Source organism: Suillus subaureus (assembly GCF_016647635.1).
Source record: "Suillus subaureus strain MN1 chromosome Unknown BJ212scaffold_12, whole genome shotgun sequence".
Taxonomy (NCBI): domain Eukaryota; kingdom Fungi; phylum Basidiomycota; class Agaricomycetes; order Boletales; family Suillaceae; genus Suillus; species Suillus subaureus.
The window spans coordinates 987322-1010933 of NW_024538568.1; the positions used below are offsets into that span (position 1 = coordinate 987322).

The 23612-nt window shown below is 47.3% G+C and overlaps 11 protein-coding genes across 11 annotated transcripts; 4 read left to right on the forward strand and 7 right to left on the reverse strand.

Annotated features, from left to right (window-relative positions):
* Positions 1-3202: 3202 nt before the first annotated feature.
* Positions 3203-4150, forward strand: BJ212DRAFT_1299035 (uncharacterized protein; the record flags this gene model as incomplete). Its single annotated transcript, XM_041332783.1, has 3 exons — positions 3203-3322; positions 3347-3587; positions 3675-4150. The coding sequence occupies 3 exons, from the start codon at positions 3203-3205 to the stop codon at positions 4148-4150; spliced, it is 837 nt and encodes a 278-aa protein (XP_041194277.1).
* A 2515-nt stretch (positions 4151-6665) lies between these two features.
* BJ212DRAFT_1480040 (uncharacterized protein) lies at positions 6666-7414 on the reverse strand (the record flags this gene model as incomplete). Its single annotated transcript, XM_041339998.1, has 4 exons — positions 6666-6910; positions 6963-7150; positions 7209-7304; positions 7371-7414. 4 exons carry the CDS (start codon positions 7412-7414, stop codon positions 6666-6668), a joined length of 573 nt encoding a protein of 190 aa, XP_041194278.1.
* Positions 7415-8369: 955 nt separating this feature from the next.
* On the forward strand, positions 8370-9740 carry BJ212DRAFT_130100 (uncharacterized protein). The gene is made up of 4 exons (XM_041333072.1): positions 8370-8776; positions 8821-8957; positions 9009-9305; positions 9359-9740. Exons 1-3 carry the CDS (start codon positions 8453-8455, stop codon positions 9256-9258), a joined length of 711 nt encoding a protein of 236 aa, XP_041194279.1. The 5' UTR covers positions 8370-8452; the 3' UTR covers positions 9259-9305; positions 9359-9740.
* Positions 9478-10832, reverse strand: BJ212DRAFT_1587207 (uncharacterized protein; the record flags this gene model as incomplete). The annotated part of the gene is made up of 4 exons (XM_041342399.1): positions 10185-10832; positions 9968-10081; positions 9728-9862; positions 9478-9669 (listed from the first exon to the last, which is right to left on the reverse strand). Exons 1-4 carry the CDS (start codon positions 10344-10346, stop codon positions 9478-9480), a joined length of 603 nt encoding a protein of 200 aa, XP_041194280.1. The 5' UTR covers positions 10347-10832.
* An 803-nt stretch (positions 10833-11635) lies between these two features.
* Positions 11636-12336, reverse strand: BJ212DRAFT_130119 (uncharacterized protein). The gene is made up of 2 exons (XM_041333093.1): positions 12264-12336; positions 11636-12209 (listed from the first exon to the last, which is right to left on the reverse strand). The coding sequence occupies exon 2, from the start codon at positions 12184-12186 to the stop codon at positions 11845-11847; it is 342 nt and encodes a 113-aa protein (XP_041194281.1). The 5' UTR covers positions 12187-12209; positions 12264-12336; the 3' UTR covers positions 11636-11844.
* A 669-nt stretch (positions 12337-13005) lies between these two features.
* Positions 13006-13747, reverse strand: BJ212DRAFT_1224909 (uncharacterized protein; the record flags this gene model as incomplete). The annotated part of the gene is made up of 4 exons (XM_041329440.1): positions 13006-13115; positions 13268-13376; positions 13431-13584; positions 13650-13747. Coding segments are annotated over 4 exons (471 nt in total), but the record flags the coding sequence as incomplete, so codon positions are not given.
* A 1597-nt stretch (positions 13748-15344) lies between these two features.
* Positions 15345-16452, forward strand: BJ212DRAFT_130221 (uncharacterized protein). The gene is made up of 3 exons (XM_041333232.1): positions 15345-15712; positions 15772-16118; positions 16170-16452. The coding sequence occupies exons 1-3, from the start codon at positions 15452-15454 to the stop codon at positions 16366-16368; spliced, it is 807 nt and encodes a 268-aa protein (XP_041194283.1). The 5' UTR covers positions 15345-15451; the 3' UTR covers positions 16369-16452.
* Positions 16453-17366: 914 nt separating this feature from the next.
* On the reverse strand, positions 17367-17888 carry BJ212DRAFT_1349511 (uncharacterized protein). The gene is made up of 2 exons (XM_041335465.1): positions 17816-17888; positions 17367-17759 (listed from the first exon to the last, which is right to left on the reverse strand). Exons 1-2 carry the CDS (start codon positions 17853-17855, stop codon positions 17617-17619), a joined length of 183 nt encoding a protein of 60 aa, XP_041194284.1. The 5' UTR covers positions 17856-17888; the 3' UTR covers positions 17367-17616.
* BJ212DRAFT_1349513 (uncharacterized protein) lies at positions 17835-18107 on the reverse strand. The gene has a single exon (XM_041335466.1). It carries the CDS (start codon positions 18044-18046, stop codon positions 17864-17866), a length of 183 nt encoding a protein of 60 aa, XP_041194285.1. The 5' UTR covers positions 18047-18107; the 3' UTR covers positions 17835-17863.
* Positions 18108-19457: 1350 nt separating this feature from the next.
* Positions 19458-19730, forward strand: BJ212DRAFT_1349518 (uncharacterized protein). The gene has a single exon (XM_041335467.1). It carries the CDS (start codon positions 19519-19521, stop codon positions 19699-19701), a length of 183 nt encoding a protein of 60 aa, XP_041194286.1. The 5' UTR covers positions 19458-19518; the 3' UTR covers positions 19702-19730.
* A 936-nt stretch (positions 19731-20666) lies between these two features.
* On the reverse strand, positions 20667-23612 carry BJ212DRAFT_1349523 (uncharacterized protein). The gene is made up of 7 exons (XM_041335468.1): positions 23391-23612; positions 23150-23322; positions 22964-23021; positions 22756-22892; positions 22480-22689; positions 21751-22412; positions 20667-21725 (listed from the first exon to the last, which is right to left on the reverse strand). Exons 1-7 carry the CDS (start codon positions 23573-23575, stop codon positions 20892-20894), a joined length of 2259 nt encoding a protein of 752 aa, XP_041194287.1. The 5' UTR covers positions 23576-23612; the 3' UTR covers positions 20667-20891.

The following is a 23612-nucleotide window of genomic DNA, read 5'->3' on the forward strand; positions in this document are numbered from 1 at the left end:
CAAAGAGATCCCCACTAAGCGGGAACTTAATTAGACACCGATGTCGGAAATTTCCCACCTTCATTGCAATGACCGGCGATTGGGATAAGGATAGATATCTAAGTACCAAATGAGATAGATAGTAATCTAACAATTTCGAGACGGCAAAAATGCAAATTGTGAAATTAAATGCAAAGTCCAAACTTGCAAGCAAATGTTTGAAATTTGCAGTGTATTTGCTGCAATCAATTTGTTGCAAACAACACCTTGCAAATTACAAAGCTACGCCTAGATTAAGGGCCTGGACAGCTGCCATTTGTTTCTCAGTTTGTTTCTCAGTTAGTTTCATTTACCACAATATATACAAACAGCAGTGACATAGGGTTTAGTCACACATACTAAGGACTCAATGCCGCCTCCACTGGCAGCAAGAGAGCAAATTCACCGGTTCTATGTCCTCCGAATGGCAGCAGCAATGGTTATCCAGCTCATAATAGGTGCTATAATTGTTTACATGACCCCATTTCTCAATAAAGAGCCTTACCATACCTCGATCCTCTCTGGGCATGCATGGGTGCAAGAGCTTGTCAACGGACATCCCAACTGGATCAAAAATGAGCTTGGGATGAGAAAGGTCGTATTTCATGCACTTGTACAGGAACTTCAGGCTTGTGGACTTTGTGATTCAAAGTATATTTCACTTGATGAACAGATTGCTATATTTCTCTACACCTGTGTGACTGGGTTATCGAGCTGTCATGTTGCAGAACGCTTCCAGCACTCTCACACGACAATACAAAAGTATGTTCACCTTGCAAAGATATTTGTACTACCAGTAGCCTCACACAGGCCTTATCAGATATTTCAAGAAAGTCCTACTTGCCATATCTTCGGCTCCATTCTACAACAAATTTGTATCCCTTCCGCACGACAATGCACCCATACCAAAGGAAATATTGGAAAATTCTAAATTCTTCCTGTACTTTTCAGGTGCACTCGGGGCAATTGATGGTACCCACATTGCATGCTGCCCATCTGCAGCAGAACGGCAACTATCACGAAACCACAAAGGTGGTGTCAGCCAAAATTGTCTCACTTGCTGTTCCTTCGATCTCCAGTTCCAGTATGTCCTCAGTGGTTGGGATGGATCAACATCAGACTCGACACTCTACAATAATGCCTGGCTCACAGACCTATATATTCCAGAAGGGAGATATTATCTTGCAGATGCTGGGTTTGGGATATGCGACTCACTCCTTGTCCCATACTGAGGTGTTCGGTACCATCTGGCTGAATGGGGGCGAGCTGCAGTTCGGTGAGTGATATACGACTCACTGTAGTGTCTTCTCAACGCTGTGACAGGCCAAAAACGTCAAAAGAAATTTATAATCTCCGGCATGCTCAAGCTCGTAATGCTATTGAGAGAATATTCGGGGTGCTCAAGAGGCGGTTCATGATACTGGTACACCCACCAGAGTATAGTATGTCGATGCAAGCTCGCATCCCCCCAGCCCTATGTGCGATCCATAATTTTATTCGCATTCATGATCCAACAGAAATAGAAGAATTTGCCGATGAAGACATTGTTGACTGCGATCCAGGCGAGTCTAGAGGCGACCTTGCAGAGGGACCAGCTGACCGTGAAGAGAGGCAGTGGGCGACTGAAGACAGAGATCATATCGCGGTCGCCATGTGGGAGGACTACCATAGGATTTGTTGCGCTCGTCAGAATACGTGAATAGAGACCTACAATACTAGTATTTGAATCTACAGAACCTGCCGGTTAATATGTTTGATTTTTCTATCAACAAAAGACTTCCTTGGACCGTCATCTGTCATGACCATATATGCATCAGCAGCGCTGACATCCATCTGAAATGCTTCAATGAGCGCTGCCATACTATCATCGTCAAGATGCTTTTCTAGCTCCTGTGCACGTCGCATGGCCACCTGTTTGCGCTGAGGTGACAGTATAATAGATGGGCTTGAAGTGTGTGATTGCGACGAGGCTCGGAAGATGTCGCTGAATGCTGAAAATTGGTCATTGATTGCGTAGAGTGCCCCTGCTGATCCGCTAAACTGACGGCGTTTCGATGGTGGACCAGAGCTTGTAGTACCAGATCCAGAGGCAGTGAGGGAGGGTGTTGAAGACCGGGTAGATACGAACTTGCGCTTGACCATGGTTCTGACAGGAGTCACCTCCCAAGGAATAATATCGTCTTCGTCGTCGTCCTCAGCCACTACCTCTCTCTCGGCAACCGTTTTCCCTTTGTCACTGACCATTCCTGCTACTCGCTCCTGGTCCTTGACATACTCATCAACTAACCGCTCTACCTCATCTTCCACAACAGGTTGAGTATCGTTTCCATTGGCCTGGTCATCATCAGGGGGTGCTTGTTCAGACTCGAACGTCTCATGTCCAGCATGGAAGGCGTTGGTACCGCGAGGGCGTTGTGTGCACATGAGTTCGTCCATCTCGTGGAAGTGTTCCCAGCCCTTGTTGCGAAACGGTTTGGTATCAGGACGTGTCTGCAAACTCATAATCATATCAGTACCCCTCTCATATCATAACTGAAGCGCACCTTTGCAAATGCCATCCAACGAGCGGCGTCAGCAGGACCAATATTCGCACCAAGTTCATCATCCCATGAAAAGCCTGATTGAGATTTGATATCGATAATAGCGGCATATTTTTTTTTGCACTGTGCAAATTACAATCAGAATATAATCTAGCATGAGCAGAGAACGTACATTTAACCACTTGTTCTTGCATGATTGCCAGTCCCTGCCAGATCCCCCTACATGGTTTTCCTTCAAAACGCCACCTGGTGGCTCCTGCAAATGAGTTGATGCGCCAGTAAAAGTAGACTGTTTGAATCCTGTCCCATCTCCACCTTCAGCACGGTGAGCTATGAGGTATTCGAGAAGGCGGGATGTCTCTTCGACAGTCCAGCGAGCAACTGCTAAAGTCCCGGCATTGTTTGCTGAAGGTACAGTAGTCTTTTTCTTTGCCATAGCAGCGGTAAAGGGAGGTATGAGTGGGCATTTGAGACCGTCACACAAAGGTCACTGTTGGTCACTGTTATGTCACAAGTGCCACGCCACATACAGAAACAAACTGAGAAACAAACTGAGAAACAAATGGCAGCTGTCCAGGCCCTAAGTTTACATTGCGATTGCGCATATACACTTGAACTTCCCTTTGTGATCGCACAGCCTCTTCATGGATTTTACAACGTCCGAGAACCTCGAGGCTGGCATACATCGACTTGCAAACAGTGATTATACTCACATATGCGATTGTGATGCCTGCCTTTGGAAGAACAAAGGCAAGCCCAAGCACGTACCCTGAACTACTTACTTCCAGCACAAACCCAAAAGAGTCGCTAGACTTTTCCCCCCACCACTTCCCACAAAAGCTACAACTCCTGTACCAGTACCCTCGTCTAGCAAGCACCACCTGGAAGTACCAGATCATCGGGAACAGCCACCCACATCAAAACACAAGCCTAACTTACTGGATGACACACTGGCAGATCCTTCCGAAGGTATTGAGCCAGATGGTGCCTTTGATGATTGGATTATTGCCATTGATGGTGCAGAAGATGGTGCATTCATAACCCTGTGATCAAGATCAATTTACTGACATGAATAATAAGATCTTCATACACCTGAGGCTGCTGACAATATTCCAGGCCTTGACACACTCAAGGCAGATTTCGATCACCTTGATGGCACCAATTTTGGTGATATGGGACCTGAGGACAGGGAGGAGGAAGAGGAAGCTCAGGTTGAGGAAGAGGAAGCTCAGGTCGAGGACATTATGCCTGAAAATTTTGATCAAGACATGCCCCAAGATGACGTTGATCCTGAGGGTGCAGGCCCTGACTTGGGCACCATGGGCTGGACAGATGAGGACTTAGCTGAGTTACAGTGGTTGTCACATCTTGAAGATGCACAGGATGCCATGTTTTTCATCACCGCTCTTCGAAAAGCCTCTCTTGATGATGCTCACTCATGGCTACCTACAGATGCACTAGACAGACTCCGAAATCCCCCTTGTGAACTTCCTGATACATCAGATCCTAATCTCATCCTATCCCTAAAGTATTATTTTGCCAATACAACAGTCCATGCTTACAATCTTATTCGCGAGGCTACAATTGAATGACATCCTGAAGACAACATACACAGTCACTACTGCATGAAGCAAGCTGTCTCTGAACTTAGTGTTGTTGTCCCGATCGTTAATGACATGTGTTCAAACACATGTCTTGCATTCATGGGTCTGTATGCCACGCTTGATCATTGTCCTTGATGTGGAGAAGATCGATGGGACACCAAAAAAAGCTCACCTCAGAAGAAGGTAGATCAGAAAATGTTTGACACATTTCCCATTGGACCGCAGCTCCAGGCCCTATGGCGCCATCCAGACCAGGCTGAGAAGATGTGATGGCGCCAGGAGTACACCAACAAGATCATTGACGAACTGAAGACTACCGATGGCATTCCGGAGGTATATGAAGATGTCCTCCATGGGAAGCAATATCTGGACACATGCCAATCTGGCAAAATTAAAGATGGTGATGCGGTTCTCATGTTCTCAATCGACAGAGTGCAACTCTATGAATCCAAGCAGTTGGACTGTTGGATATACATTTGGGTAATCTTCAATCACACACCAGACAAATGGTACAAGAAGAAGTATGTACTCCCAGGTGGTATCATCCCTGGCCCAAAAAAACCGAAAAATCTAGATTCTTTCATTTTCCCCAGCCTACACCATCTTTGTGCGATCCAGACTGAAGGGCTACCAATCTGGGACAGCGCAAAGAAGATTCTATTCAGATCTAATCCCTTTCTCTTCATTGCAACAGCAGATGTCCCTGGTATGGCATTCCTCACTGGCCTCATTGGTCACCATGGCAGATTTGCATGCTGTCTCTATTGTGGACTCCCAGGGAGGCACAAACCAGGTGCACTGACATACTATCCTGCCCTATGTCAACCTGAAGGTACTGATCATCCTGATCACCCTGACTTCTTCATTGATCGGCTTCCCCTTCCTGGACCATTTGATTATGAATGGAATCTTGAGTGCGTGATCTGCTGTTCCACCATGGCCGAATATGAGCTTGCACGCCTCAAGACAGGCATTATGAAACCTAGCATCTTTTGTGGCTTCGACACTGATCATATTTTGCTAGTCCCGCTCTGTTTTGGCCCTGACATCATGCACATAGCTGCCATCAATACCAGCAATCTCCTTCTACCCCTCTGGAGAGGAACTTTTAGAGCCAAGACAATGGATGATAAATTCATGTGGGCCTGGGCAGTTCTGATGAAGGCAACTTGGAAGGCCCACGGATCTCTGATCGCAGATGCAACACCCTTTCTGCCAGGTTCATTTGATCGACCCCCTCGTAACCCTGTGGAGAAGATCAACAGTGGGTATAAGGCCTGGGAATGGCTTCTCTACCTGTATGGGATGGCACCAGTGACACTCTATGGCATTCTGCCTGAGCCCTATTGGTCGCATTTTTGCCATCTTGCCTGGGGACTATGTATAATGCAACAATATCATATATCTCAATCTGATCTTGTTGAAGGTCACCATCACCTTCTTCATTTTGCAGATGAATTCGAAGAGCTCTATTACCAGCACCAGATTGATCAGCTTCATTTCATTTGACCATGGCTCCACTCAATCACACATATTGCTGGTGAGACTGTCAACAAGGGACCACCTATCTGCTCATCACAATGGACTATGGAATGCATAATCAGCAATCTTGCTCAAGAAATCCGATTGCATAACTCATCAGTCTATGCTAATCTCTCTCAATGCGCTGCTCGTTGTTGTCAAATTAACGTTATCAAGGCCATCATTCCCACAATTGAACCCTCATCAAACACTCCCCCAAAAGGATCACTGGACCTTGGCTGAGGCTATCTGCTGCTCTGGAGATGAGAGAGAATAGCACATGCAGTACATCCCTGTGAAGCCCAAGTGATACTTCACTGCCTGGCCAACAATGACATCAATGTCACCTCTGCTCCTCTCATCACTTAATGGGCATGTCTTCACCTTCCAAACAGGCAAGTTGCACGGTCTGCATGGAAGGAAAATGCTATGTCCAAGCAACCAAGAATGGTGTGCAATGTGAAGGTACATTTTGTATGGTCACTCTACCTGTATCACACATTGACATGTGCACTAAAGTTATTGGTTGACATGCAAGACTGCTGTAGCCAAAGTCTTGTTCTATTTCAATATGAAGATTCACACTGAAGAGAAGACCTTGGTGCTCATATCTGAATTTAGCCAACCACACACTGACCTATTTGAAAACTTGTTTCAAATGGTCTTCACCTGTCGGTATAACAGAGACGCTTTGTTGAAACTTGTGGAGGTTCATACTATACAGTCTGTAGTAGCTATGATTCCTCACAGTTTTCTGGGTATTGATGGTATTCTTTTCTACCTTGTGGAGCACCCAGGGCTGGACATAATAAGAATGAGCGGCACGGAAGAGGAGGAGATTCTTGATGAGGACTGAGTTCTTTTTTTAATGAGATGTAATCCAGTTTATTCAATGTATCACTACACTAACACATACTGTGCACTAAGACTTGTCTTCAAGTTCTTGTTTCATTGCATGAACCACGAGAAAATCCTTGTCTGTTCATGATCGGTCATACCATGCATTATCCTCCTCCTGGGTCACATACTTCCAGTAAATTGATCCAGGTGGGGGTGGGCTTGGCACTGTGAATATAGACTTCCAGATAGTGGCTTTGGGTGTGGAAGTGATAGTGATACTTGGCTTGGGTGGGTCACTTTCGGGTTCGGTGATGCTGTCCAGGTCATCCATATGAGGGGGAGCAGTGACAACTTGCGGCAGGTGGGTCACTTTCAGGTTTGGTGACACTATCTGGATCATCTACATGAGGGGGAGCAGTAGCTTGCAGCAGTGGGTCACTTTCGGGCTCAGTTATACTATCTGGGTTGTCTACATGAGGGGGAGCAGTGGTTTGTGGGGGTGGCAGATCACTTTCAGACTCAGTGATACTATCTGGGTCATTGGGACGAGGGGGAGCAGTGATGACTTTGGGTTCGGTGGTGCTTTTGGGATCGTCAGGCCAGGGAGGTAAGGTGTGTGGGTGATGCCTTAGTAGATACAAATTCTTGAGCTAAGATACTGTACAATAATACAATGAGAACTCACAATAGTCGCTGTCTAATCATATGTCTTTTCTCTGGATGTGCTTGCCAGTATGCAGGGTTGAGAAGCATATCATCCGAGGGTGTCATCTTCGGTGTGCTGGAAAAAAGATATGCTAAGGTACAATGTTAGTGGTTACAGCATTAGAAGTGATGAAAAACATACCTTGTATCAGCATCATAACCATCAGTATCATGATCAAGGGACATCAATGGTTAACTTAGTTGAACTTAGTGTAGGATGAGTTGAACTTGGTCAATTTCCTTTCTTGACTTGTACTGCAGCACCCCTTCTCATCACACCATCATTATGTCCAACACAGCAATTTCACCGACAGGATATGCCAATCTCCTCATGTCTCAAATTTCTCCACAAAATTCTCTTGATCCGCAGCTTAATTCTGGGAGCTCGCATCATTTTCAACACACCCAGCGTGATTGTGATACCAATAACACCGTGAGTTCTATCAGATACACCTAATATTACATTAATGAGATACACACAGCAGTCTTCCACATTGAATGAAGGCCTCTGGGCCCTTCTTATTCGGGATCTGTTATCTCAAAATGATCCTGATAACAGCATGATCTCACAATTGAAGTGAGAAATTTCAGAACTCCAGCACACAGTTGCCTTTCTCCAGTCAGAGAAAGTGATGCTCATCAACAAAAACTTGTGTCTGAATACTAAGTGTGAAATGTTACAGTAAGTTTCAGTCATTGTGCGCGCATATATGCACGATCACCACATATATGCGCTATCACCATGTTTTCTGATGCAATCAATGATATCATGCTAACCCTAACAAGACTATACTTGTTAATAGTCGAGGTTTGGCTAGCTCAACTGCCTCAAGTTTGTCTCTGTCTGTTGCAAGTGATGGTACCACAGACCAAAAACTTGATCTTTTGGACGTTGCTCATGAAGATTCCAATTGTGACCTCAACACAATCAATTACCCACTGGTCAAATCATGGATGAAGAAAGACTGGCAGGAGAACATGCCATCAAGTACATCAGCCAATCCTGGATCTTCTGGCAAGAAGCAAGGGGCCACACACATGGCATGAGGCATCAATGTAGCATGTACCTATCTGCAGGATGAAGCTGGACAGCCTGTTTCTGCACAACAGGCAAAAACTATTCAACTTTTCATGCTGTCATGTTTTCAACAACTTGAATCTCAAGGTCTTGTGCCTGAGTCCATCGGCCAAGCATCACTCAAAGTCATACACTGGCTTATTCATATGCTATGCAAACATTACATTGAATTCTGTCTGTGTGCTGACAATTGGAAAGCTATGAAATTAATGATTGACAACTATTCCAAATGGTACCACTACCACATCGCGAAGAAGCAAACTATCAAGTCTGAAGATGAGTCCCCAATGCCTGCTGTCACCCCTCCTTCATCATCTTCTTCAATGCCTGCAGTTACCCCTCCTTTGTCAGCTTCTTCAATGCCTTCTCTGAAACGAGTTCACATTGGTATCAACCCTGTCGCAGAACCAGTGTTGAAAAGACAACGGGTCGAAGTGGAGGATCTCGATGAAGATCTGTATATTCCTCTGGTAAGCCAAACTTGCAGTCCTTTTTATTTATTAAACTGTTGTAGATTGCGCCTGTGTCACCCCACACTGAGAACCCAGAAACCCTGCAACACCCTTCACTCAAACGCAAGCCAACTCCACTGCCCCGTGCTGACAAGGGAAAAGAAAAGGAATTGATTGCTGTAGAAATCAACAATCCACTGTAAGTGATCGTTCTATTAATTGATTGATCCTACTGATGTGATCAATTAAGTTCTAATATTGTCTTCAAACCTTGCCCCAAACTGATCACAAAGAAGGTCCCTACTTCTTCTTGTGTCACCGACTCTTCGACTTCTGGAACTACTACCTCCGAGTCAACTACAACTGCCCCTCCATCAAATAACCTATCAGACACTGATCCATCTTCCCTGGCTGTCAAGATGGAACTCATGGCAGCAAACCCCCCAAAGTCCATTCCTTCTAATATGATTGACTTGAAGGCCCAACCAATTAAGAAGTGACAGCTGAGTACTAAGCCAATGCACATGAGCCCCAAGATCACAGCATGGTGAGTTCTATTTAGTATTATCACAGCAAGTAAGCTTAACACTATCTTTCTAGGAATCTTTGTGCCCTCGAGTGGCAATCGAATGGCCATCAAAAAGAACCAGCAAGTGTCTTCGCAATCTTCTGGAACAGTCTATCGAGCACCGACAAAGAGGTACATCATTTTAATATTTTCAAACAAGGCGAGCTGGCGAAGCGCAGTACCCATGCTGGGGTGGAACCACAGTGATTACCACACTACGCCTCTTTTGTCGCCTCATCCACGCAGACGAAAAGATACTTGCCAAGATATGCGTAGGGGTCTTTAACCTTGCGGAGAGCGAGCTGGTACTGGCATGTGTCAACTTATTCGAACTATGCGGTACCTGTATTGATGTTATCAGATGAATATATCTATCCTCACCATCAATGACATCCACTCACACATCGTCTCCAGGTTGAAGCGCGAGGGAGAGATTCACTTCGGTCTGCCTGAAATTGCCACTGTCCAAATCCTTCAAGCAACTGCATCAACTTCTTGCTAACCAGACTGAGGAGTATGTCCCCATCGTTAACTGACTACAAATAAGACATCGATCTTCCTTATTCACCCTAGTTGGGGAGAAGTTCTCATTTTCTTCAATCTCGCCGAACACTTCCAAAATGAGTGTTTATTATACGTACTCGTGCTCGTAGCTTCGATCCCGGCCACCTGTTCTTCACTTCTATAACCGAGATGACATCTAGTTGCACCGCAAGAGTCAAGAGGACCCAGGCAGCGCCATGCATCATCGCCTGCTACAATTATGGCGGTGTCGTCGCATTTGAAGTTGCCAGGCAGCTCGAGGCCATGGACAACAAAGTCAAGTTCGTCTCAACATACCTCCTCATCTCAGCTGACCGCATGCTGTAATTCCTCAGTCTCATATCGGATCAGGCTTCTGCCCCGAGAGCGCTCACGGAGAAAGAATAACTCGAGGTCACGTGTAAATTGTTGCCTCCTGAACGTCTCGTCGAGCTCCAGCTGACGCTGGAGATGCTTGATCGCTACATGGGTGGTCATCGCTAGGTCTCTCAGTGAGTGCGGAAAAAACTACAACCCATCAGGCTCTGTTTGTAAATCGTTCATCGTCTAACTCCAAAAGTGCTTGCTCATATACTACAACTCCCTTTAACCACAGTCGCCGTTTTTGTGACATTCTCCATCACAGAAGAGAAGCTTATTGGCTCGACAACCAGCTGAAGCTATGGTCTGGTTTCAGCCGCGGTGAGCCATATACTGACGTGCCTGTGCAGTACAACAGAGGAGCTGCCCCGTTCTCAGAGTGTTGTCTGGCACTACGGGACCTCGATGTTGGTGATCTTGTTTCTTGAATATATCAATAGACTGTCTTCTGTGTTTATTTCTGTGTCCTAGACTGTTCCAGGGCAATCTAAAGGAGTTAAAGATATAATGAAAGACTTGAAGACAACTTGCGGAGGAGCCCGAGCACACCCAACCACAGCGCTTTGTATTTCCACTAGATTCGCTGGTACTCGAGTGTAGTCGTGATCTCATGCGAATGTCAGACCGGTCAGGGTGAATAATTCACGAGGTATAACTGGCCTTGTAGCAACCTTGTAGCTGTAAACAATTCTTCGCAAATGACACATTATGCTGGAAACACGATGGTGACGGAGATTATCGGTCGCTGTCCGCCTGGATGATACATCAATGCCATTGGTGGACAAACAAATTCATTCAAAGTACAATCAAGCACAATCATGAGCAACAGTATCTGCGTATTCATGATTATGAGATATCGTTAATGCATGAATGAAAACCTCTCAGAAGTCTCTGGTCTTCAAAAAACATACAGCTACAATACTTCTAGCGTCCTGATATCCATCAGACTGTGATTAGAAACCTTGTCTTTGACTTGTACAATGATATCGTGATCCGAGGCGATCCTCTTGTATTCTCCGCCGCGCTGCTGTGCTAGCAAAATTGCACTGAACGGTTGTCCAAGGCGAACGATCGATCGTAACACTCGAGAAAGAGATTCTGAATCAGCCGGTTCCTCTTTGACATGATAACCTCCGTGCGAATAGTATAACGGAAACTCAGATTCGGACCAATCTCCCAAGCTTTCCGAGTCTGCATCGTCTGCGAAGTCAGGCAGCTCGAAGAGACTTCTGTCCCACGGACGGACAAGCAAGAATTTCTGTCGCGTGGGCCTTGCCCGCAAGAATTCGACTAGCGTCTGGTCGCTGGTGATCAGCAGGTCATAAAGTTTGTCTGCTTTGACTTCATACGTGCGGGGGGTTTCTTGGGCTGACCACGCTGCAGTCTGACTTCCGTGACACGGAAGGAGATGCAAGGCAAATGCAGTCTGCGGTGCGCAAAGCGAGTAGTGTTTAGGTTCTCCAACAGGGTATAAAGTTTCGAAACCTGATCAACGGCGACGGCATATTGCAAGCGAAGAGACCGCTGTCTGATTCTCAGTCTTCAGACAGATATGGGAGGGCACTTGGAGGAGCTGCATATGACGCAATATCAGCTGGAAGTACCACTATTGAACTCAGAGGATCGTCCGACCCAGTCGAGGAGAGAGATATCGCCTGACCCCGCCACGATCTCCTGGAGGAGCCGCCTGGCACAGTCGTGGCATGCGTAGATGCCATTGAAGCTTCTCTCTGGCATTTCCCGTCCCCGGTTGGAAGGCACCGAGAGCTTGTGCATCTATGCCCGTCGTATCCTCCATCTCATGCAAGATCTGAAGTGACTCCTTGTGATTGGGTGACTCGTGATCGTCGGTCGAAGTATGGGGTCTGGTCCCCTGGGTTGAAGATGATAATGACGTTATTGAAATTGAAAGTAGCAGCCAAAGGATGTTGCTCAACGTCTGGAGAACCGCTATCATATTCACGCCACCTAAGGACGTTGCTAGAGATGGATGTTCGTAAGAGAGAGACAGTGTGTACGAAGATAGAAACATACCTCAGCGTCTGGAGAACAACCACTGGGGTACAAACCGGACGATACAGCACATATATACCTTAGTACTAGTACTAATAGTACGTATCTGTTCCTGTGAATATTTCTCCTCAAGGCACATTCTTCGGGAGACCGCTCTGAGATCAGAGTTTAGTCATGATACACATTCACCATGAATGCTGCTTCAGATGTGTTTCTCGTGTTTCCACGCCCAGGAAACGAGGCCGTTTGCCTGGTCGTGCGGGATTTTCCAGAAGACGACTTGAACGCCTGGCTTGAAACTGTTGTCAAGAAAAAAACACTGCATAGCTCATGGTTTCAAAATTACAAGTGGACCAATTAAGTATACGGTGATAGGAAATCACGGAGCATGTGCAAACGGCAGTCAGAAGGCATAGTGAACATGAGGAAGGGCATATATGCATAGTTCAAGTCATCGGTAGAAAAATTGTCAATCAAATGCTCACCACCCAAACGCGAGATCCCTCCCGAATTGAGCATATCGACCCAGCGCGCCAGAAAAAAACAAGAACACAAGCGCCGCAAAAAATATAAGTTGTCGTTGCTGTTGATATAGAGCTGCGCTGGTTTTGTCACTTTCGGCCTCCCCAATGTTCCCTTTGACCGGTGCTTCTTCGCTGTGTGCCTTCTGCGGCACGTCGGGAAGGCCTGGGTTAAAACCAGATACTTCGGGATAGTAATGAGACACGCTTTCTCCCACTACACCGTTATCGAGTAGTTTTGAGATGCGACCTAGTGTCGCTTCCAAAATGCGTTCAACTGCCGCGTCGTACTGCCGCACAATACGTAGGCGGTCTGCGCGTAGGGACGCGGTGTCTTCAGAGGGCGTTGGTTCTGCATTAAAAGACCAATAATTAGCACTTGGACATGACACTCCATCAGATACATCAGAAGGTACGCCTCGGAAGGGCATACGCGAAACAAAAATCTCCATTACGAGACAAACACAGGCAATACGTTTTTTTTCAAGAGCATCACGAACTCACCATATAGCCAAACAATACCCTTCGAATCAGCCAATACTTTTAAAGCAAGCAGCGACAATCTTCCCTTACAGTTCTCCTCAAACGGCTGCATTCTCTCCAGATCGATCGCCTATCACGTCGATTAACATCCCATTAGACAGAGTACCATGTAGGTAGCACGCACCGAACACCGTTCCAGGGCCCATTTACCCTTCACTTTCTTCAAATCCAGCTCACCCGTAGGTTCAAGCGCAAAGTCATTTTTAAGTGCAGCCCAGGGCTCTTTCATCGGGTTTTTGCCCCGAGTCCATTCTGGAAGAAGATATACGCGCACATGTCTGTTGGCCCATCATGATGGCTCAGCAATCAATACCAAGCGAGGATATACATAGAGTTCGCGCACCCGGGTGGACAGGAATGTGTGAGTGGACTAGGATTTCTCCACATGTGCTCCAGATGCTCTTGCGGCGTGCGCACAAATATAGAGGGACCGCTACCCATGATGCTGTGAATGAAACCGACTGTTAGTGGACATCGGCTGCACATAAAATACTATCAAGTGTTTGTTCCGTGTTGAGAACTTCTCAACGAGATCATGGTGAGATGCATGAAAACAACAGAGCCAAGGAAACCGGATTTAAGGTCGCATAAGGCCTCAGCAGAGCAGAGTACTTTCAAGGAGATGGCATGAATGTTATTGAATATAAGTGCCGATCATAAAACAAGGTCGCGAAAGTACAACAACATGCATTTCAAAAGGTAATCACAAACTTACATAAGCATGTATTTCCGGTGTCTCGGTGTCAATTGTGTTCACTCCATGGACCATCATCCTACATGGCGGCTGTAATCCATTTGCCTGCGTTCCTCTGAGAGCATCCTGCTCTACTGCGTGCTCTTAATCATTCCCTCTTTTCAGCCTCAAGTTTATCTCTCCTGGACCACAATCAGCAGCACATAGGTACAACCTGCATCTTCCAGTACCTTCCCCGTCGGGTTGGTCGGCGTTCAAAATGCGTCCAAGTATCAATAATATCACACCAAAAATTATTGGAAATATGACGGTTACGTTACTTTGCCTGATGGTGACTTGGCCGCGGCCATTAATTTTTACGGGCCTTGGAGCTAACAGCCTAACACAGCTTCAAGCGTCGAGGAGGACATTTATCTTATGCATGCTCGCGCTGTATTTGATTCAGCAGTGACTCTAAGGACTGACTCTCATGAGTCAAGCACCACTCTGGATCCCAGAATAGACCATGGTCAACTATATATCACTCGTGGAGATACACTCTATTTACTTTCGTCAACAAACGCCAATACTGTGAGCGCTTTCTTTTGTAATGAATGCAGTTTCACTTAAATTAATATACGACGGCCAGAGGTGGCAGCTTGTGAGATATAGGATCGATCCCTCCCCGCTATCATCAAATCCAAGGATTCATATGATTGCATCTCCTATAATCTACGTCCCTTTGCCTTCCAAGTATCGCTCATCCACAATCCCGAAGTTCATTCGTGGTTCGTCGCGCTTTCAGAAATGGAGACATCTTTTTCACTCCACCCACTAGCAAGCTTATGCAAATTTATAGGATCGTAACTTATGATAATCCTAATGACCTATATAGATATATATCTCGAGGTGAGCTAGGTAGCTGCCTGTCGTCTTCAGTACCAAGCTCTTGATGTTCTGCAGAGGCAGATACTCTGTTGTTGCATTGCTCATTTGGCATGCCTCGCCGGAAGTGAGCCTGGCTTGGGCGAGAACGGACGAGTGACCTACCTGTCACTGAGTTGATAACTTGTGCGTGTCACATTCAATGCTTGTGCAATGTGGGTCATGATCTCGGCGTCAACGCTGCCGTCTGGTGTCTATGCACAGCATCATGTGGAATAACATACATCCTCCCTTAGCGAATCTACCATTCAGTTTTCACAAACACAGAAAGCATGTGCAGGATAACCTCCAACATGGGGCGGTCCTCAGGTGATCACTAAAGTCAATGGGTCAGATGTCTGGGATACCGCCATTGTGCGTCGCACCTCAAGGCCTCATGGCGCGCACGCATTTTATTACATAACGCTAATAAGTACGTCAATATAATAACAATCCCGACGCTAAGCCAGAAGTGGGCTCGTGAATGCTTTGTTAATGCCGTTCTATATAATGAGAATACGTTTATCGACTCCGCCTCCAGCTTCACAATGAGTGCTTCATCCACCGCTTCTCAATTTCCTTCACAAGCTCCGCAGGAGCCTCCAGATATGCCGAAGCATTGGAAGGTCCCGGAGGACGATGGAAGTTTGCTATCAAGCATCAAAATCCTCGCGTTTCGTATACTCTGCCTCATCGCGATCACTCGTCCCTCCCTCGGTGTTCACTGTTGGGTTTCCAAGAGTGATGACAAAGAGTGGGAGAAACATCGAAAGATGGTTTGTGACAAGCTTAATGCGTCAAACATTGCGGTCAGTGTTTGCTTGGGATTTCAAGTCGATGGCACAAGTTTACACATTTTATTGTGTAGGCAGGGCTGATTTTGACAACTAGCGCAGTCTATCTGACTACCCAGCCACCGCCTACAGAAATGAATCTGTTGCCCTACACAACGTTAGCATCCTACATATTCTCTATTCTATCCTTCGTGCAGGCATTGGCAAGTATGCTGGCAGGCGTTGCTGTTATTGCCGTGTATGAATCTTGTGACAGGGAGTGGACTTTGAAGGTTGGCGATGATTCATGCCGACTCAATGGGTCATTAATACTTCATCCCGCAGGTCCTCACCTCCACTCGCTTCCGCGTATGTTGCACTCTTATGATTATAGCCAGTCCCAGCATTTCCCTTGTTGTCTCTATCTTCTGTCTCATGGCCGGTGAGACCTTCAATCCCTCTGCGTAGCCCACTGACAGATTGCATGCTCCAGCACTCATGATCGCTGGCCTAACGTCTGGTGTTTGGTTCATCCGGCTAATCGTCTACCTAGAAGTTGCATGCTGGATATGGGTACCGTTTATTTTCCTATGGTGTGCTGTTCCGGAGGAGTTTTGGGACACTCACCTGCGATCGATCAGGGTCGGAGGTGTCGCACGTTCTCTGATGCGAATCCCGGGACCGTGGCGTAAACGACGACAAAGATCGATGCCGTAGCTATGATCGTGAAGTAGATTATATGGGACATTGGACGGGGTAATTTATGACTCTAGCTTCAGGAACTCCGTGGCATAACCAGGGGCTCACAGCACGTATACTTCTTCACGATAAAGATGTATTCACTGGGACAGGTCCCACATCATTGGGCGAAAGCGGCACCATTGTGAGTGTAAGTGGAGGTACCTGGGAAGTCCGAAGGGACGATATCGCAATCTGAGCAAAAAACTCTGCAGCTTCGTAGAGAGGAAGGGTCGATTTCGAGTTCATGAGTGTTACAAACAAAGGAGAACATGTTCTGAAGATGTATGGATATATCTAACACGAAAAACTGGCGGCTCGGTATCAATTGTGTCCATCCCGTTATGCTGTGCAGCGCACTGATTGACCTTTTCATCACAACCTAATATTGGGAAATAACATCAGTGGATACGACTACACGCAAATCATCGACGACCATCTATCGCACTGTAACACATATCTTGGAGATTACAGACTACCAACCGCACGACGGAGATCTTTGGAACTTGGAAGTGTACAACAAAGAACTATACTTGCGGGGTGAGCGAGAACATGTTACATGTATAATCAATTCAATGCCGCTGAGTGATGAACGTTCGAACAACGTGTTTCCGAGCAAATTTGCCATGTAATTCAGAGTCACGGGAGCAGTCTTTTCTTTGTGGTCCAAGGGTCGATCTGGACAGACTTTTTTGGTGAAAGCATTATCCTCCGCATTGCGAGTACATATGTCCATGGACGCACATGTTCGGAATACCTGTCACTGATGACGATGTTAGTGTCCACTCCAAAATACAACTATTTTCACCGCATACCGCTTCATTGAGAAGCAGGAGCTATTATCTACGATGGTCAACGAATCGCAAACAGTTTCCTTTGAGACTAGCTTACGCGACTTGACCACTTTCAATAGTTGCCAAGGTCTCACAGTTCTGGATCTCAGAATTGATCCTTTTGCTCGTGGTCAACTATATACTGTATTGTCCCGCATTAAAAGCCGTCTAGATACACCGTGCTTATTTCAGGAGCACATGAAGAGAAAGATGATGTACTGCTTTTGTAGTGAAATGACATGAGTGTGCCAATAAAAAGCGACTGAAGGCCACTGCTTGTATAACATAGACAAACCGCCGTCCGCGGGTGAAACAAGGATTTGGTCGTTGTAAGCACCAGGCTTACAAAGTGAAAACTACTGGCGATATCTAGCGTGATTGAGGCTTGTAAGCATACTTCCACATAGTTTCCATCAACATCGCCCCAATGTTGACGACGTATGTGACCATCCAGACCGCAGTGACGATGCGGCAGATCATACTTTTAGAGGAAAAGCCAGTTATCAACATCGCTGGGGGTGAAATTCATGAGGGACAAGAGGGGGGCTTAAATGATGAAACAACTCACCAAATATGAAACAATGCAGGGACCAGGCAACGAAGGACATGGGGGCGACTATTGACAGCAGGTAGGACAGCACGAAGTAGCTGCCCGACTTAAGTTGCTGATCATATTTAGGTCAGTCGGCGCAATCGGCACGGCGAGAATGACCCCTACCTCCTGAGTCCAGTGCCGATCGGCATGTACCCAACGTATCATGCTCGAGCCAGATGTCAACAGCGCGATCATAGCGAGCATGAGCGATATAAAGAGCAGACAGTGAGGAGCGGGTGATGTATAGTCAAAGTATGGCACAGGAGAGCCGGTAGTGACGAAAACACCACTTATAGCGAGGAGGACGCCCGCCTTTTTGAAAGTATGTCAGCGCCGGATTCAGCTCGCGCGGAGTGGGACAGCTTACTGTGGTGATAGTGCTGGCTAGGATAGAGCATAACCTAGTTCTAACGGTTTCGAATGCTTGCTCTGATTGAAGGGACTTCCAATGATCTTCGATATCTGGGCGTCCAAGCGCCAAAAAACAGAGTACCCTCGTCGGGAGGGACGTGCGACGAAGGGCCTCGGGGAGGGGTTGTTCTTCAGCGAGTGCTCTCGAGTCAGCAGTCACATGTAACTTGAAAGGCAAGCGTAGTTCAGCGATACAGCAAGGATTCCTAAGTTTTGAAAGCGTACCTCAGTGGAATCGAGTGAAGCCATGGAGTCAAATGAGAGAGTGAAGATGGATTAATGCTCATACTGAGAACAGGGATATAATATCGTCTTTAACGCACCAGGGGGATTATCCTTACATCAGCGTGCAAAAAGCTTCACCGAGCACCGTGTTGTTAATTTTAGGGAAACCGGGAAAGCCGTTCGCACGCTGATCGCGCGAACCTTTGTTGAGCGCTAGCCTCAGACACACCTTGAACTTGACATCGTAAGAATTGAGCACGCCTATAGTAGTATCAAAGCCGTTCGCATGCTGATCGCACGAACCTTTGTTGAGCGCTAGCCTCATCGTGTTGTTGATACTACTATAGGCGTGCTCAATTCTTACGATGTCAAGTTCAAGGTGTGTCTGAGGCTAGCGCTCAACAAAGGTTCGCGCGATCAGCGTGCGAACGGCTTTCCCGGTTTCCCTAAAATTAACAACACGGTGCTCGGTGAAGCTTTTTGCACGCTGATGTAAGGATAATCCCCCTGGTGCGTTAAAGACGATATTATATCCCTGTTCTCAGTATGAGCATTAATCCATCTTCACTCTCTCATTTGACTCCATGGCTTCACTCGATTCCACTGAGGTACGCTTTCAAAACTTAGGAATCCTTGCTGTATCGCTGAACTACGCTTGCCTTTCAAGTTACATGTGACTGCTGACTCGAGAGCACTCGCTGAAGAACAACCCCTCCCCGAGGCCCTTCGTCGCACGTCCCTCCCGACGAGGGTACTCTGTTTTTTGGCGCTTGGACGCCCAGATATCGAAGATCATTGGAAGTCCCTTCAATCAGAGCAAGCATTCGAAACCGTTAGAACTAGGTTATGCTCTATCCTAGCCAGCACTATCACCACAGTAAGCTGTCCCACTCCGCGCGAGCTGAATCCGGCGCTGACATACTTTCAAAAAGGCGGGCGTCCTCCTCGCTATAAGTGGTGTTTTCGTCACTACCGGCTCTCCTGTGCCATACTTTGACTATACATCACCCGCTCCTCACTGTCTGCTCTTTATATCGCTCATGCTCGCTATGATCGCGCTGTTGACATCTGGCTCGAGCATGATACGTTGGGTACATGCCGATCGGCACTGGACTCAGGAGGTAGGGGTCATTCTCGCCGTGCCGATTGCGCCGACTGACCTAAATATGATCAGCAACTTAAGTCGGGCAGCTACTTCGTGCTGTCCTACCTGCTGTCAATAGTCGCCCCCATGTCCTTCGTTGCCTGGTCCCTGCATTGTTTCATATTTGGTGAGTTGTTTCATCATTTAAGCCCCCCTCTTGTCCCTCATGAATTTCACCCCCAGCGATGTTGATAACTGGCTTTTCCTCTAAAAGTATGATCTGCCGCATCGTCACTGCGGTCTGGATGGTCACATACGTCGTCAACATTGGGGCGATGTTGATGGAAACTATGTGGAAGTATGCTTACAAGCCTCAATCACGCTAGATATCGCCAGTAGTTTTCACTTTGTAAGCCTGGTGCTTACAACGACCAAATCTCTTTGCTCAGACTTACATCACGTGATACATTGATACATTGTTTGGTTCGGACTTCGCCTTGCTTGCAAGGTCATACTATCTCGATAATTCTGCGAATCATCCACACGCATAAACAACTGCGGCAAGTCCTGAACAAGCTTGAGACTCTTCACTGTTTTAAGCGTCGCTATAAGCATCTCAAATGCATCATATAATTCTTGGTGTGAAATTTATTTCTTATTTCTTAAATCATTCATATAGCCATATTTTTTTGCTAACGAGTTGAACATTTCGCGATAATTGACGGTACATTTTCATTTTTCGGGCGTTCCAACAGATTACAAATATACGTCAGAGTTCCGAACCACTGCGATTGGACCATTGGTGATATGGTGTTTTATGTAGTCAGTTTTGATCAATCTATCCTAACAGTCATGTGGCCACAGTTTTGTTCACATTCCTGCCGTGGCAACTTGAGTGTAAGTACCGTTTTTATGAGGATGTTCGTCGTTTTCTAGCAGAATTCTCAGTCTTAGGAGATTGAGAACTGCTTGAAATGGTTTTTGAACCTTTGCAACTGCCTGAACTTCTCTAGCAAGAATGTCATGCTGCAAGACTCGTTATTGAATAAGCGCCGGCGTCACCATAAAACAAGGTTGCGAAAGTACAACAACACGCATTTCACAAAACAATCACAAAGTATGTATTCAATACAATTATGTGACAATGATCGCAGGCGTTGATTGGATATAGTCGGTAAGACGAAACGTGATTCTGCAGTACATAGGTATGAAAATCGATCAGGGTATGGTACATATCGCCCAATGAATGACAGGAATGGAGGTTCGGGTAAAAATACAAAGAAAGATACAGAGGCGGCACGACCCTGCAATTCTATTCGCTCAACACGCTCACCAGGGTTGCTCGTCGACAGTGCCCCACCCACTGGTAGAACTCTTGGGGGCCTTCGCCTGGGCCCGCCCACCACGCTTGCTACCAACGGTAGAATACCCATCATCCTCAGGGTATCCAGCAGCGCTATGTGCGTCCACCTGATCTGCCCAGGAAGTGGGAGCCCTCCGATTGGTCCAGGTGTTACTGGCGTTGGTGTTCGGCTGGGTTTTCTGCTGGGGTTGGAACTTCTGCTGAGGCTGGGGCTTCTGCTGGGACCTCCACTGAGACTGGGGTTGCGCCTGAGATTGAGGCTTCCACTGGGACTGGGATTGCGCCTGAGATTGAGGCTTCCACTGAGACTGGGATTGCGCCTGAGACTGAGGCTTCTGCTGGGACTTGGATCTCTGTTGGGTCTGAAGTTTCGGCCTTTGCTGGGACTGGGGCGGGGGCTCAGCCTGCCAAGGATCAAAGCTAGCTACAGACTTGCCCCAACCGTCATCAGACGGCTCAGGCGCGTCATTGCCCGTAGGCTCCGCCTCCTCCTCAGCCACATCTTCGCCCACACTCCACGAGGCATTTGACGTATTGCCCCATGCATTCGGAGTTTCAGCTGCGACAGATTCCGCTTCGTTGCTTTCCCGGCGCTCAATAGCGGCGGCGGATACGATGGCCCTAGGAGCGCTTCGCCAGGTCGACTTCACGGGTGCGCCGCGACCTCGGAAAGCATTGTTAGGAGCTCCTCCACGATCTCCTCCACGATCGGTGCCTCCCCCTCCTTCTCCGCCGCCTCTGCCATACCCCTTGCCTCTGCCTCTGCCCTTAGCCTTCTTGTTATTCGAACTTGTATCCTTCTGATGCCCTCTCCGCATCGCGAACCTGCTTCGCGTACTCCCTACAGATCCCCTTCTTGCAAATGATTCCATGGGCGTTACATATGATCGGCTTCTCCTTCTCCTTGTCGTCATTCAGCTCTCTCCACTGCGCCTCAGCGTCCGCAGGAGTATCGTCCCAGGTAGCCCCATCGGCAATGGGATGATCCGACCAAACATGGGTACTCATGGGCTCATCCCATTTCCCGGGTGCAATCGAGTCCAGCTCGACGAGATTGGGATCTATATCATCATGGACCGACAGCCCGTCTAGCGCTTGTTCCATGCTTTCCGAAATTTGGACTTGAACCTTGTATGGGTCGTCCTCAGGAGTGAGTACGATATCGATGCTGGCATTAGAGGACCCTCCGTTAGAGCTCCAGCTAGCGACACTTGTGTTGTCGCGATCGAGGCTAGGCGCCGTCTCGATGCGAGGAGCGCCCCATGCGTTTGGTACTGCCGGAATTCCGGGAGGATGAGCAGGGTAGGACGTTCCAGCATCCCAAGCTTTTGGACCACTCAGACCGGGAGGGACGGTGGGAGATTGATTCGATAATGTTCTAGGTAAAGGAGAGGGGCCTCCGCTGGGGGGAGTGTTCATTCCAGAACCAGTGGGGGAGTCTGACCACCCGTTTGATCCAAGTCCTGAGGGCGTAGAAAGGCCGACCCCTTATCGTGAAACAAAGGAAGCGCTTAGCGTTGATGGTACTTCAGAAGGAAAAAGTGGACGACATACAAACATCAGATGCTTTCACTGCGATGGGTCCGCCGCCAACTGCGGGCTGCTTCTTGAGCCCAGGGATGGCCGGAGAGGAAGTAGCGATAGCAGCCTTCCATGCATTCCCAACTGGTGCTGTAAGTTTGGGGGCGCCTTTGCCCCACGCCCCTGCCCTCGCGATGGGAGCAGGTAGCTGTCTGTCGGTGGTCCATTGTTGGGAACCGACGACTGTAGCAAGGATATTGATAAATTAGACCAGAAATAGGGCAGGAGGCAAAAGAATCCCACGCTTACTTGGTGCAGGGGCAATCAGGGTCTCAGGGGGAGGGGGTTTTACAGCGCCCGGAAGGGGCCTGCACATGGGATGATTAGTCTGATCCTCAATCGGCACTTCACAAAAATGGGTTTCAGGATAAGGGAAAGTGATAAGACTGGAAGAATGAGACGGTACGTCAGGTTATGCAACTTACGCAGTTATGAGTTATGAAGAATGAGGACTTACTGATTGTTCGGCGACCACGTTGTAAACCAAGCGTCTTCGACATATATACGCTTCCAGCCTACAAGAGAAATCCGATATGGTATTAGCCACCTGATCATGATCCGTTCATAGAAGGTAATCAAGACTCAAAACCGATCAAGCTTATCGTCTAGGCGGCTGAATTTAAATGGATTAAACTGGACTCACCATTCTTCTGCACTTGTCTTCCAGTGCTATAAGTGCAATAAAAACCTTCGTGACTTGATCCTGCTCTTGTTTGGATGGCCTTCTTCAAGAACTCCCTCCAGCGATGCTCGCCGAGTAAGCGATCAAGCTGGGGGCACTCGCGAGCTATTTTCGATGATAACCATGTCGCGTGCCTGATTGATGCGCCACAATGGGGAAGGTTAACCATATATACTGCACAGAGGACCCATACACTACTTACACTGGCTTATGGAAAAACGCGTAGAAGTATTTAGCGTCGATGCAGCACGCCACCCAACGCGCAAAATCTTGTCTATCCTTGGGCAACTCCATGTTGCAATGCCCGTCGAGGACGTACGGGTGAACGACAGTGAGATATCGAGGTTCATCGTCTCCAGGAGGAGGAGTAGGAATACGCTTTGGCATGGTGGAAAGATAGAGAAATGTACGAAGGAGAATGGAG